The sequence below is a fragment of the Salvia miltiorrhiza genome, chromosome 6, assembly GCF_028751815.1.
Source record: "Salvia miltiorrhiza cultivar Shanhuang (shh) chromosome 6, IMPLAD_Smil_shh, whole genome shotgun sequence".
Taxonomy (NCBI): Eukaryota; Viridiplantae; Streptophyta; class Magnoliopsida; order Lamiales; family Lamiaceae; genus Salvia; species Salvia miltiorrhiza.
In genome coordinates this window covers 27,650,515-27,663,838 of record NC_080392.1, presented here as the reverse complement: position 1 = coordinate 27,663,838, position 13,324 = coordinate 27,650,515, and the positions used below count along the sequence as shown (strand labels likewise).

Genomic DNA, 13,324 nt, shown 5'->3' with positions numbered 1-13,324 from the left:
TATTGTTATTATTGTTATTGTTATTATTATTAATATCCTTATTATATTATTATTATTATTATTGTTATTATTATTATTATTGTTATTGTTATTATTATTATTATTGTTATTGTTATTATTGTCATTATTATTAAAAGTAATCACAATACATAAACACTACCTTTTTAGTCTTTTACACCACCTTTTTCAGCTTTCTTAGTTTCTGTGCCGAACCCCAAATGGGAGTTTTTTTGGTGGACGGAGGGAATATGCAACATCTATTTTTAGTAGTATGGTCCACATCATTCCACTCACATTTAAAGTAGGATCCTTATTTCACTATCAATTTCACTCACATTTTATTAAAATTCGTACCGAAAGTAAAGTGGCATATCTTTGGTGGACGAAGAGAGTACTTTTCATACAAACAGACAGCCCAGTACGACATCGTGTATCAGCACATATACGAAACGACGCCGCTGCACTCACTTGCCTCCAAAGTGTGAATGTGACCCACCTCACAACGGTGCGCTCGCGCAGCGGGACCCACACTAAGGACGCACACGTGTGCGCCCCCTGGCTCGATTAATGTGCCTAATGTTTTTTATTTTTATTTTTATTCGGCAACGTTACAACATTGATAGACTACAAAATAATTATTACACATTTACGCTCCACTACCACTTGTAGGCGTGTAGCTCTCAAATTCTTTGAATCCGAATTTTACTAATTTAATTTAATTTATATTTTTTGTTCTGGGATTTGTGGGTATGCGTCTGTAATTAAAATGTATGAAATTAATGTACTAACTTAATCTGATTAGGCACACTAAACATATATTAGCTGTATGTCAATGAATCTAGAAACATGGTAGAGCGGAGCAATTATGCCTTCACAGCCTAATTATTCATCACCTTTTTCAGCTTTGTAAAATTATTTTATTTTTAATTATTTTTAAGAATAGATATTGCTCAGGTATAAATTAAAACTTATCCTTCAGGACCACAAATTAATTATAGCATTAGAGAATTTAAACTCGAAGAAAAAACTAAAATCAGATTTTTTTACGTACTTTGGCTGGATTGAATCCAACATCTTTTCTTTGTGTAATGAATAATTGAAGTTTATAAAAAAATCTAGTACTATAAATTATTGAAAATATAGTTTGTTTTAGTTATACAGTAAATAATTCAATAGATTATTCTTTTTTTGAGCTAATTCAATAGATTATTCAAGATAAGCTCAATAAATAAAGGAGATGGATCAAACGTAATATCGGAAATGGACTAAATATAATGGTTCGAATATCATATTTTTAGTGATAAAGAAGGGCGTGAGCTTTTCTAGTACATTGTGGATGAGATCCTATGTTTCATAATTTATTGTTTCTTATCATGTCTCAGCTTTTAATTTTGTTATTTAATAATTATTTATTATAAAAATAAAAATTTATTATGTAATAAATTTTAATTAATATATATCACTAAAAATTAAAATTTAACAAAATTATATATCCGAACTTTGGATTAATTAACTCTAACAATTATTTATTAATTCAAATAAACATATAAATAATTATAAATTTTAATTCGATGAGTGAACCCTAATTAATTATCTTAAAATTATACTAGAATATGGAGTAATAAATTAAAAATTAAAAAATAATTAAATTATATGCGCTCATTGTTTTAAAAACATTTCTAAGTAATTTGGTAGACAGGGATTGTTATTCTACATAATCAATTTCATACTAGTATTTAATTTAATTAAGAAAAAAAAACGATATCCGGGTTTCTTGTTTAACTATGAAAATTGAGGCCAATCAATGAGGTTTAGGTAAAAAAAAATTGATAAATTATTCAATTTATGATACAAACTACAACTAACAACGGGATAAATAATCTGAATTGACAAAGGTATAATAATATCGTTTCATTTCATCAAGTATGTAAGTATATACTTATAATTTTTTTTTAAAAAAAAAGAACAAAAACAAACCGTGTTTTTTCCCGATTTCCTAAACGAAAAAAGAAAAGAAAAAAAAAGTAGTAAATCGATATTTGGAAAAACTGAAAATCGGAAAAGAAGAAGGAAAAAAAACGGAATGTGGAGCCGTCGAAACTAGAACGATGAGGCGGAAGACGACGATGAGCGGTTGACCGAATCAGCCAGTTTCCCAATCCTCTGGGTGAGCTGGGGCGATAGCTTCAGCGCATGTTTCTTCCCTTTCTCCGGTCGGAAATCAAAGCCGAGCGCATCCGATACCTCTTCGGAGCTCCACCCGGCTTTCCGGAGCGTATCCGAGAAGCGATCCGCTTTGAGCAGCAGCGCGTCCAGCACCGCCTGGTTGTCGAGCATCACCATCTCCCCCTCGAAGAACCCCGACGCCGACACGTCCACGATCTCCGCCACGTCGGATTCCGCCCACCCGCCCTCCCTCAGCACCGACCCGATTTGAGCCACGTACTCGTCCACCCACTCCGGCAAATCGGATCTCGGCATGTCGATGTACCTATCCGGCGACGACGACGAATTCGAGCTCCTCCGCCGCCGGTCCACGGCCGCGTCGCTCCAGAACTCCACCCACCGCGGCGTCCGCGTGCCGGCGTCCAGGCTCCTCCTCGAGAAATTCGCTGCCGATTTCCCCGCGTCTGGTCGGTGAATCGTGATTTCGTCGTGGAAGAGTGTGGATTCGCGGTCGAAGAAGTCGGATAGATCGAAGCCGCAGCAGAAAATCCGATTCTCGTCGACGTAGAAGATAGGGTTTCCGGCGAGGCTAGGGTTGCAGGGGATGTAGCAGCGGTTGAAGATGGGGATCAGGAGCGGCGCCCGCTTCAGAGCGGTTCGGGCGATTTTCAGGGCTTTTTCCGGCGCGGGGGGGCGCGGTCCCCACGATTTCGACCAGAGCGCGTTGCGAGCTATATGGAAGGAGATGGAGGCGATGGGGAGGTCGATGGAGGCGCGGAGGTGGAGGCGCGCGGAGCCGGACGAGCGCCAGTCGGGGAAGCCGGCGCCGACAGGCAAGCCGGCTGAGAGCACTGCTTTGAGGTCCGGCGGGAATGCGAATCCGAACTCGGCTTCGGCGACGGCGAACTCCGACTCGGTCAGGCCGGGCTGGACAGGGATGCCAGAGCTCTTTAGGTGGGTGATGACTTTCTCGGCGAGGGAGCGGAAGGAGAAGAGGCTGTGGCGCGGCGGGAGCGGCGTGGACGGCGCGGACGAGGAGGCGCGCGCTGAGAGGCGGCGGAGTCCGGCAAGATGGGCCGGGTTCAGACCGGCCATCCTCCGGTCCACGTCCACCATTTTTTTAATTTATAAGCCCCCAAATTTTAAGTGGGAAAAAGAAATGGATGAGAGTTGGCGGCGGGTATTAATTTTTGTCACGGCGGGGGAATGGGTGGAGGTCTGTGCAATTGAAGAGAGAGAGAGAGATGGAGTGAAGCAGATAGTGAAGTGAAAATGTGGCAAAGGAGAGGGTGGAGGAATTTATAGGTGGAGTAGGGTGGGTGGGTCCTACCATCAGATTTTTATGGATTAAAAAAAAGTTAGGGGGAAATGGAAATGGGGGTTTCTTTTTCAAAAAGTGGGATATTAGAATTGATGGGTTCGGTAGCGACAGATAAATGTTGTTAAATAAGTTGAAATTGGGAGTATTATATATTTATATCATAAGTTGCTACTTCTATTTCCTTAAAAGGGTCCAATTTCGACATTCAACAGCGCCAACAATCAAAGAGGTGAAAGCAGCTTGCTAACACCAATCACAGACATGATTACTTTGTTTTTAGTGTGAAAGAATGGGCAAAATGACTGAATCCAGTCGACTCTATATGATTTGGTTCCCTATTCTTATTTCATCCTCGTACCGTTAGCATGTTAGATTTGTATAGTGAAAGTAAGTACTTTCTTCAGTATATTTCTTCCTTCGTTCCGTGAAGTTTGAGCAAATTTTTTTCGATATGAAATTTAAAGTGTTAGTCCCTCCGTCTCACGAATCTTGACACGTTTGAATTCGGCACATAAAGTAAGGAGTTGTAAATTAGTGTTTTAAGTGTGTAGTTAATAAAATATAAAAATGATAAAGTAGGAGAGAGAAGGTAATAAAAGTGATAAAATAGGAGAGAGAGAGAGAGAATAATAAAAGTGATAAAATAGGAGTGAGAAGGTAATAATTTACCCAAAATAAAAACGTGTCAAGATTCGTGGGACGGCCCAAAAAGAAAAACGTGTCAAGATTTGTGGGACGGAGTGAGTAGTATTTTGTGTATTAGTATAGTAGGTGAAAAAGTGAATAAAGAAAAAAAATAAACACTGTTCAAGTTTCGCGGGACAGAGGGAGTAATTTTTATGCTTGTATATAATAATTCATAAGTTCATTATCTTAACTTATATTTGAATTGTCCATAATTGCATATGTATGTTTAGTTATCTCTATATAAGTACTCCCTCCGTCCGCCAAAATTATGTAAAATTGCTTGGGCACGGAATTTAATACTCCCTCCGTCCGCCAAAATTATGTAAAATTGCTTGGGCACGGGATTTAATAAAATTGGTGATGATTTTGATGTAGTGGAGAAAGGGTCCCACCACTTTATGAGATGTGTGGTTGAGATTGAATTTTGAGTGGGTTTTTTGTAAATAAAGAGTGTTAGTAAGGATAAAATATTAAAGAGGATGGTGGGACCATTGCCATAAAAGGAAAGTGACATAATCTTGGCGGACGCCAAATATAGTAATTTTTACATAATCTTGGCGGACGGAGGGAGTAAAATTGGTGATGATTTTGATGTAGTGGAGAAAGGGTCCCACCACTTTATGAGATGTGTGGTTGAGATTGAATTTTGAGTGGGTTTTTTGTAAATAAAGAGTGTTCGTAAGGATAAAATATTAAAGAGGATGGTGGGACCATTGCCATAAAAGAAAAGTGACATAATCTTGGCGGACGCCAAATATAGTAATTTTTACATAATCTTGGCGGACGGAGGGAGTATATTATATGGTGTGTTGTAGATTACAGAAAATCATATAACTAGATCGATAACCTTATAAGATGTATAATTGATCACAGCCAAGACGACTCTAGAATGAGTTGTTGTTTTAGGCTGCAGTATAGATGGAAGTAGTTTGTCTTGGCTACTTGTCTATATTGGTACGTGTAAACTTATTGATAGGATAACAGTGAAATGTATTCTTCTGTCTTACCTAAGTGAAAAATCAAGATCTCTCTGACTTAACAGGACATAAATTCTAATAAAACTTTAGTACATTGTATTTTGAGTTATAATAATTTATATATGACATTTAGTAATATGTATTAGGTGATTGTATCCAGTATAGGATGATAACATCCTCTTAAAGAGGTTAAAAGGTTTATTGCACTAAACCTTGCACGTTGATTAAATTCAGGTGCAATAATAAGGTTGAGTGGTACTAGTTAAGGATTTATAAAAAATTAATTAATATAAGCTGTTAGAAGATTTAATTAATTAATAGATGTTAGATATCTTAAATACGAGAGTTCAATAAGTCTAAATACTAATAAAGAGGTAAGTCAATATTGATTCTCTAGTGGAATGAACTACTAATATTTATGAATTGATTATAATTTGGGTTGATCATAAGAATTAATTCATTTGAGACTCATCTTTATTCCTTGTATTTGATCTCTTGGCCGGTCCAAAGACTCCTGAGCCTAGTAGGAAAAAAATAGCCCAACTCATAAGTCTGGCCCATATCTTGTATTTATAATTATAAATACATATCAGCTCTCAGAACAGAATAGATCAGACGTATTGTGTAATTTCATATTACAGATAATTAGGTTTCTGTGAGAGCCGCCTGTTGAGTGGGTCGATTTCTCCGGGGAATCTTCGAAGATCGTCGTCCATCTGACGTCGGAGATCGACTGAGATACAGTCAAGAAGATCAAGAAAATCAAAGTTGGAGTTAGTTTTTCGCAGGAAATCAATTTCTAGCAGTCTGCATAGAACGACCATAACTTCGTCTACAGAACTTCGATTAAGACGAAACAGTTAGTCATAGAAATCTCTTTCGAAAATGAAGAAGCCGTATTTTTTAGCATAATATGATAGCAGATCATTTGAGGGGTCAAACGGAGGGTTGAAGTCTGTTATTCTGTTCGGCGATTAATTGATGAATTCTTGCGAATTCTTAAGGTATTTCTAATCCCCTCTATGCAGTATTTAAATTAATAAATGCATGCTAACTTTAATCGATGTATGGTGAATTTAGATAATCCAAGAGATGATAATCGGACAAAATCGAATGTTAATTAAGTTTAATATTCCTCCATAACATTGGTTCGACCTATAATTAGCTCAATTATGTCTTGGATTCACTCATGAGTCAACTTAAATATTGATTTAACTTATTATGCTGATTTACATGAATTAGTTTTGATTTTTTGAATTTTGATTTAATGTAAATAAAGAAATTACAAAAATTTAAATAATGAAAATCACACATATCTTGCTTCTTTTCATGAGATAATTTCGGCAACCCTTTGCACATATATTTCGATTTAATTTGGTGTCATTCTCGATGTATTCATATATATAATTTTTTTTATTGCTTCAGACTTGAGCCGGAGCTTCTTCTTGTTGGTTTCGACGATTGGAGCGAGATTGGTTTGCATCTCGCCCAAAAAGTTCAACACCTCTCGCTGGAGGGCATCAAAGCTTGTGTTCCTTTTCATTTGGTCGCCGCCCTAGTCACCGCCTTTGCCGCCTTGTTACCTATTAATAGATGAAATTTTTTGCCCGACGCAAATGTCGTGAAATCGCCGCTCTTCGATGTCTTTGTCATCATTGATGCATGAATGTCGCTCTCGAGATATAGCGATTTGAACCTTCGATTGTGTCGTAGAATCTTCCATGCATTCCACCACTTGAATGCAACGCCCTTGTTGTTTATTATGAACAAGGTTTGCGTCTTCTCTCTTATCATATCGTCGTTATGGCCGCTTGGCCACTTTGCATGAGCTTCAAACCAAGTAGCCTCCCAAAGTTTCACTACGGAGGTAACACACCCCCAATGACATTTCACATATCGGAGCCTGAATGGCTTGGGCATCAAAGCGTTGATCCGCTCCATCACCATCCCTCGATAGGTATCAGATTTTTTTTAACGGTACCACGGATAGCATTGTTCGTTTCCTCGATCCAAATTATGGCGAAGAGGTCGGTTTCTTCGACCGTGTACGTATGACACTTTTCGCCGCCCTTTTCCCCTTCCTCAGTGGCCTCCCTTTTCACCTCCACTTCGCCAACGTCGGTTGAGACTTGGTCGTACCGATTCCTTATTTCTTTTACTCGTCCAAATTGATTCCCTCGAGGCCCGATTGATAATACAACCCCGAGATATAGCTGCACCATTTGAACAAAGTTTTTGAATGAAGAATGATTTTGAGATGAATGACTGAAAGAAATTGAGATGAAACGAAGGAATAGTATAGAAATGGTGGATTTATATAGATGAAATAATAATAATAATAATAATAATAATAATAATAATAATAATAAAAATAATAATAATAATAATAATAATAATAATAATAATAATAATAGCAAGTTATTGTTCTGCACCAAAGAGTTGTTACCAATTTTTTAAATTATATTTTTATTTTTATTTAATAATATAGGCGCTTGTAATGCATGTGCCTTTCAAAAATGCAAATTAGCCAGATGCATTCTATCGCGTCGCACCTTTGAATCACCATTATCTGCATCGGTCGACTCATCGTCAACTTTTTTTTTTTTTTTTTTTTTTTTTTTTTTGATCGGACAAAGTCATGTTAGATGTTAGTAGTTAGTTCTCCATCCACTCCAAGAACCACCTTATCTCTCCATTCACCAAATCCACCTTATATCTCCAATCTCCAATTCGCTCCCAAGAGGGATCGAACCCGGGTCACTTCACATAAGTGAGGACCTGATGGCCAGTGGGCTGCTCGAGCCAAGTGACGAGTCGCATCAATGCTGATGCTCTTAGAAAAATACGCAATCTATATCAATTGTGGAGATTGAGTTTATGTTTTACCTTGAATTTTAATCTATTTGCATAAAGAAGGAGATTTAATCAGGGTGCATTAAAGTGACGGTCAATTCTTATGAATTGCATATTAACAAAAACAATGCAGTCACCCTTCTAATGTGCAAATTGTATAAATTCCATTTTATTAAATTAATTCAAAAACTATATTGTAAGGTAATGTAGTTTAAAAACTCATATATAAATACTTGACTTCAGTAGTAAACAGCCAATATACTATTTCTTCTAAAAAAATCCCACATTATGAGTACATTTCTTATTATTTTATGAGGCGAAATTTAAAGTGCCCTTTCCCTTATGAATAATTTGAAAAATGCCCTCTCTTACTATGTAAAGCACTACATGCCCTAAATAAGTGAAGAACCGAAAATGCCCTTTGAATGTGATGGATGTGCATTGTTTTCCGCAAAAGTTCTTACACATCTATGACAAAAGTTGTTAAAGTGTAAGAAAAACATCAATTCATCAATTTAAGTGTTGAAATCGGTCAAATAAGTGTTGGAACATGTGAAAGACTGACAGAAAAAATAATATTTATTTATTTTTGAATTAAAATCGAAGGTTTTACAAGTAAATCGTAGGCTAATTAATCAATGGAATATAAATACTAAAAATTAACACAATCGATATTAGAACTCAAAACACACATTGGAAAAAAAAAAACACTGTCCGACCGGAAAAATAAAGTGTCCGACCGGACATAAGGTTTCATCGGTCGGATGTATATATGTTCCGGTCGGACAGATGTTTTTTTGGTTCCGATGTGTGTTTTGAGTGCTAATATGGATTGTGTTAATTTTTTGTATTTATATTCCATCGATTAATTAACCTTCAATTAAGGGACATAATTTTTTTTTAAATTGATGATAAACGACAAATATGATGTGAAATAGCCTTGTCAGTAAAGTATTCATGTCAAACACTCTAATTTCATTGAAATTCACGTGAAATGAAGGAATCTTTGTTTATATATGAGTGAATTCTCTCATCCTCTCATCCGAGCACTCAAAGTGAAAAAACACTCAAACTCATTAGAAATTCTAATATTTTCCAAGTGGTGAAGCTATTATTTGTGAATTCTCTCATCCGAAAGTTTAAAGGTATGTCATTTTACGCTTGAAATGTAATTTAAGTTGGTTATTGTTTATTTTCAATGTTTTGTTTGATCCTATATGCTTATGTGAATTATAGCATATTATAGCATACTATGATTTAAAGCCACGTTAGAAGGAAATACATGTGAATTAGAGCACATTCTATCATGTTTTAAAGTATTAATTAGTAATTATTAGTTGCATTTTAGTTCTATACATATATATTTCTACATAACGCATGTTAATATGCTCGAAAATCATGTATCCGCCCGGACAAGTGTCCTTGAAAATGTGTCCGGCCGTGTGTAATTATATATCATGTAATACACGGCCGGACACATTTCCTCGGAAACTTCCCCGGGCGGATAGATGTTTTTCGAGTGTATTAACATGTTATATGTTGTATTTTAACATTTTATTCCCTTTACATCATATATTTATTTATTTATTATTTTTTCTGTAGATGAATGAATATGGGAGATACTTTGTGGTTAATTATGGAGGTGCCTTCAATGGTTATGAGTACATCGGCGGCTCTTCTAAGAATTTGCATATTTTCGGAGACACAATGGCCAGTACGGTGTACATGATAAATCACCTGATGTTGGAGAATTCATTGAGCACTAATTACAGCTTGTATTATTTGACGAAGAGATTAAATGGCAGGGTATACAGTAAAAATACTCTTGCCGATGACAATGATTTGCTTCAGTTGCTGGCATCCCAGCCACATTTTCCTGAGATTTATGTTGTCGAAGACGATTACAGTGGAGGAGTGTATGTTCCTTCGTTCGATCTCCCTCAATCTTCCGGGTATGGAGGTGAATCCAGTGCAACATTCGAAGGTGGGGACGGATTGGAAGCAATCCAAAGATATGCTTATTTAGACCTATCAACCGGAGATTCACCGGCGCAACAAAGTGTTGAACCGTCGGTCACTTGGGGTAATGATCAGTCAACGGGTTGGCCTTCATGGGATGAGCCAAATCCGTACCGTTACGATCGCCTAACAACTGATCGTTGTTGGGGTCCAGCTGATGATCAATATATGTACGAGCCTCAGTTTGTGGAGAATGCTGGTAATGTAGATGAAGATTATGTTCCATCGTCTGAAGCCGAGACTGATACAAGCGCCTCTGAAGACTTGTCGGAGCCAGAGAACGTGAGAAGGGCGGGGATTGAATATGCAGGTTGGCAGAATTTGCAGATCGACGACGATGATGACGAACAGGTTCCTGGAGCAGATGAACTAACTAATTGGTTAGTTCCGGTTATCCCGTTGGACGCTGCAGCGGCACTTGTTGATATTGAAGATTATCAGCTACTGCCTCGGGAGTTGTCAAAGAATATGTATTTCAATAGCAAAGATGATCTGATCGTTGCAATCGGTCTGTGGAACATGAAGCAGGGCAAGGAATTTTCTGTCAGCAAATCAGACAGCAGACGAGTCTACTTCAAATGCAAGCATTCAGATACGTGCCCCTTCAAGCTCCATGCATCATCACAAGATGGAGCCATTTGGGGAGTGTATAAGTTCACCAATGAGCACTCATGCGACGGTGAGCTAGGGCGCGTAGCGCGAATAAAGGCCCCCGCAAAAGTCGTCGCAGCATATTTAGCACAGAAAATACACGACGATTGCGAGATCTTGAAGCCGAAGGCCATCCAGCTGGAGCTGCGACGTGAGTTTGGCGTACAGATCAAGTACGATGTTGCATTACGAGCCCGTAATCGAGCCACTGAGATGGTTTATGGTCGACATGATCAGTCCTTCGAGATGCTGCCCAAGTACTTATACATGTTGAGACAATCCAATCCCGGTTCGATGGTGGAGTGGAAAGTTGACGATGATGGCCGATTCAAACACTTATTTGTTGCTCTTGTAGCTTCGGCTTCCCCTTTCATGTTCAGCTTACGGCCAGTGATTGTCGTTGACGGCACACACTTGAAGGGCAAGAATAGGGGTATTTTGTTTGTTGCAGTGATGAAGGACGGCAACGAGAGTTTGTTCCCACTCGCGTATGGTGTTGGCCCGAAAGAAAACGATGAATCGTGGACTTATTTCATGTCACGCATTCGACGTGTTTATGGCCAAGCCGATCCACTTTTGATTGTCTCTGATCAGCATATCTCCATTGCCAATGCTATCAGGAATGAGTTACCAAATGCAACCCACGGCCTATGCTACTACCATTTGCAAAATAACCTGAAGCATTATGGTAAGGCAGTGGTCGAGGTGTATCGACAAGCTGCATTTGCGTACGAGAAGTCCGACTTCAATAGGGCTATGAACGCCCTGAAGTTTATGAAGAGAGCTGCGTACGATAAACTAATGGGGATTGGGCCGGAGAAGTGGGCTCGTTCGATGTGTCCTATGCCTGTGCGACGCTATAGTTTTATGACATCAAATGCTGCTGAAGCTTTTAATTCCAGATTGTTGTGGGCAAGAAGACTTCCTATATGCTCGATGTTAGAGGCAATCAGAATTGTTATTGAGAAATGGTTCAGCGAGCGACTAAGGGCTGCACAACAAATCGAGCAAGGCTTGACTGCTGAGGCTGGTAAAAGGGTAGCTATTGAAGTCCAAAAAAGTCGTCGATACACTGCACAAAGGTTGAGTGGCATGAAGTATAAGGTGCAAACTGCTGACAGAAGCTTCAAGGTGGATCTAGAGAAGAAAAAATGCGAATGTCGAGTATTTCAGCTAGACCAACTGCCCTGTTCTCATTCAATCGCTGCAATAAGGTACGATCATGAAATGATTACTGTCGGGTTCATTGAAATGTAAATATGTTCTAATGTTCGTTATATTGATTACTATCGGAGTTTGTTTGTTTTTATAGTGAAGCCGGTGATACGATCGCGGAGTATGTAGACTCGTACTACACGAATGACTTTCTTATCGATACTTACTCTCGCGAAGTTAATAATCTCCCGCCGAGACGCCAGTGGTTGGTTCCCGAGCACATCGCTGAGCAGGTTGTATTACCTCTGATTGTAAAAGGTCAAGCGGGGCGCCCAAAAGAAGGTAGACATCGAGGTGGTGGTGAAGGCAGCAGCACACAAGCAGATGAGTCTTCTAGTATGCGGCGCTGGGCGCTTGCCCGGATCTACTGAATGACGAGCCAGCTCGTGGGGTCGAGCATCCCTCACAGGGCCCCGAACACTGTGACTGCGAGTCATACGAGGTTGTCTAGGTACATCCTCCTCGTCCCCGCGCTCCTCCACAACACGGGCTCCGGTCTGCTGTGGAAATTGGACATCCCGAGCTAATGGGTTGTCGGGGGGCCTGAAGCTCACTGAGAGTTCGCCCGGTGTCAGCGCTGATATGAAGTAGTGATTCGACAGATCGTCACCATCGGGCTCCAGGGGCAGGACACCACCCTAGAAAGCAACAAAGATAATATATTAGAACATAAGTAAAACCAGTAACGGTGAAACACTAAATCTTAAATAACTGATTACCTGTCCCTCGAATAGATCGCGCAGATCGTGAAGCCGGGGCTTACCCCTGAAAGTCCATCTCAAACACCGAGGGTGCGCTGTCTGATCACCGCTAGATGCTGCGACCATGTGTCCGAGGCCCGGGACGCGCTCCAATGCCCAGACATATAAAGCCCACGAAGGACCGTAGAAGTGATACTTCTCGCCCTTTCCTGTCTCTCTCGTATAATGGCATAACATCTTATACGAATACGCGCCCCAGGGGAATCTATCAAATGCAGCCAGATCATCCACCAACACCCAAAGCCACGGCTGTACCCGCGCATCCAACCCAAGAACAAGGGTGTGAGCCACACACACGAGGACAGCATGAAGGTACAGGCTCCCATCTTCATCATCCACTCGACGATCCCGATCGCGTTTGATGAGCGACTGTATGTTCATGCTTCGCGTACCGCAGAATCGTCGGTATGCCTCCACGCGACTGCAGTCATGCTGTAATGTCGCATCGAACCTCGATCCCCCGAAATTGAGCCCAGTCACTAATGCGTAGTCCGCAGGGGAAAATCTGACTCGTGCTCCGCACAGAAAGAAGCACATCTCATCGTCTTCTGACCGAATCTGCCTCGATACAATCTGGTGTAATGCTTTATTGCTCTTCGGGCCGGGCCTCCAATCAGTGAAATGCCCAAAACATGATGCTCTAAATCTTCCCAATAAATCTGAATTGCACTGTT

At 39.6% G+C, this 13,324-nt stretch overlaps 2 protein-coding genes across 2 annotated transcripts; one reads left to right on the top strand and one right to left on the bottom strand.

The window, feature by feature from the left end:
• Positions 1-1,886: 1,886 nt before the first annotated feature.
• LOC130988984 (uncharacterized) lies at positions 1,887-3,435 on the bottom strand. Its single transcript, XM_057912973.1, has one exon. It carries the CDS (start codon positions 3,280-3,282, stop codon positions 2,101-2,103), a length of 1,182 nt encoding a protein of 393 aa, XP_057768956.1. The 5' UTR covers positions 3,283-3,435; the 3' UTR covers positions 1,887-2,100.
• Positions 3,436-10,191: 6,756 nt separating this feature from the next.
• Positions 10,192-12,260, top strand: LOC130990712 (uncharacterized). Its single transcript, XM_057914941.1, has 3 exons — positions 10,192-10,443; positions 10,552-11,888; positions 11,987-12,260. The coding sequence occupies exons 1-3, from the start codon at positions 10,192-10,194 to the stop codon at positions 12,258-12,260; spliced, it is 1,863 nt and encodes a 620-aa protein (XP_057770924.1).
• The last annotated feature ends 1,064 nt before the right edge of the window (positions 12,261-13,324 follow it).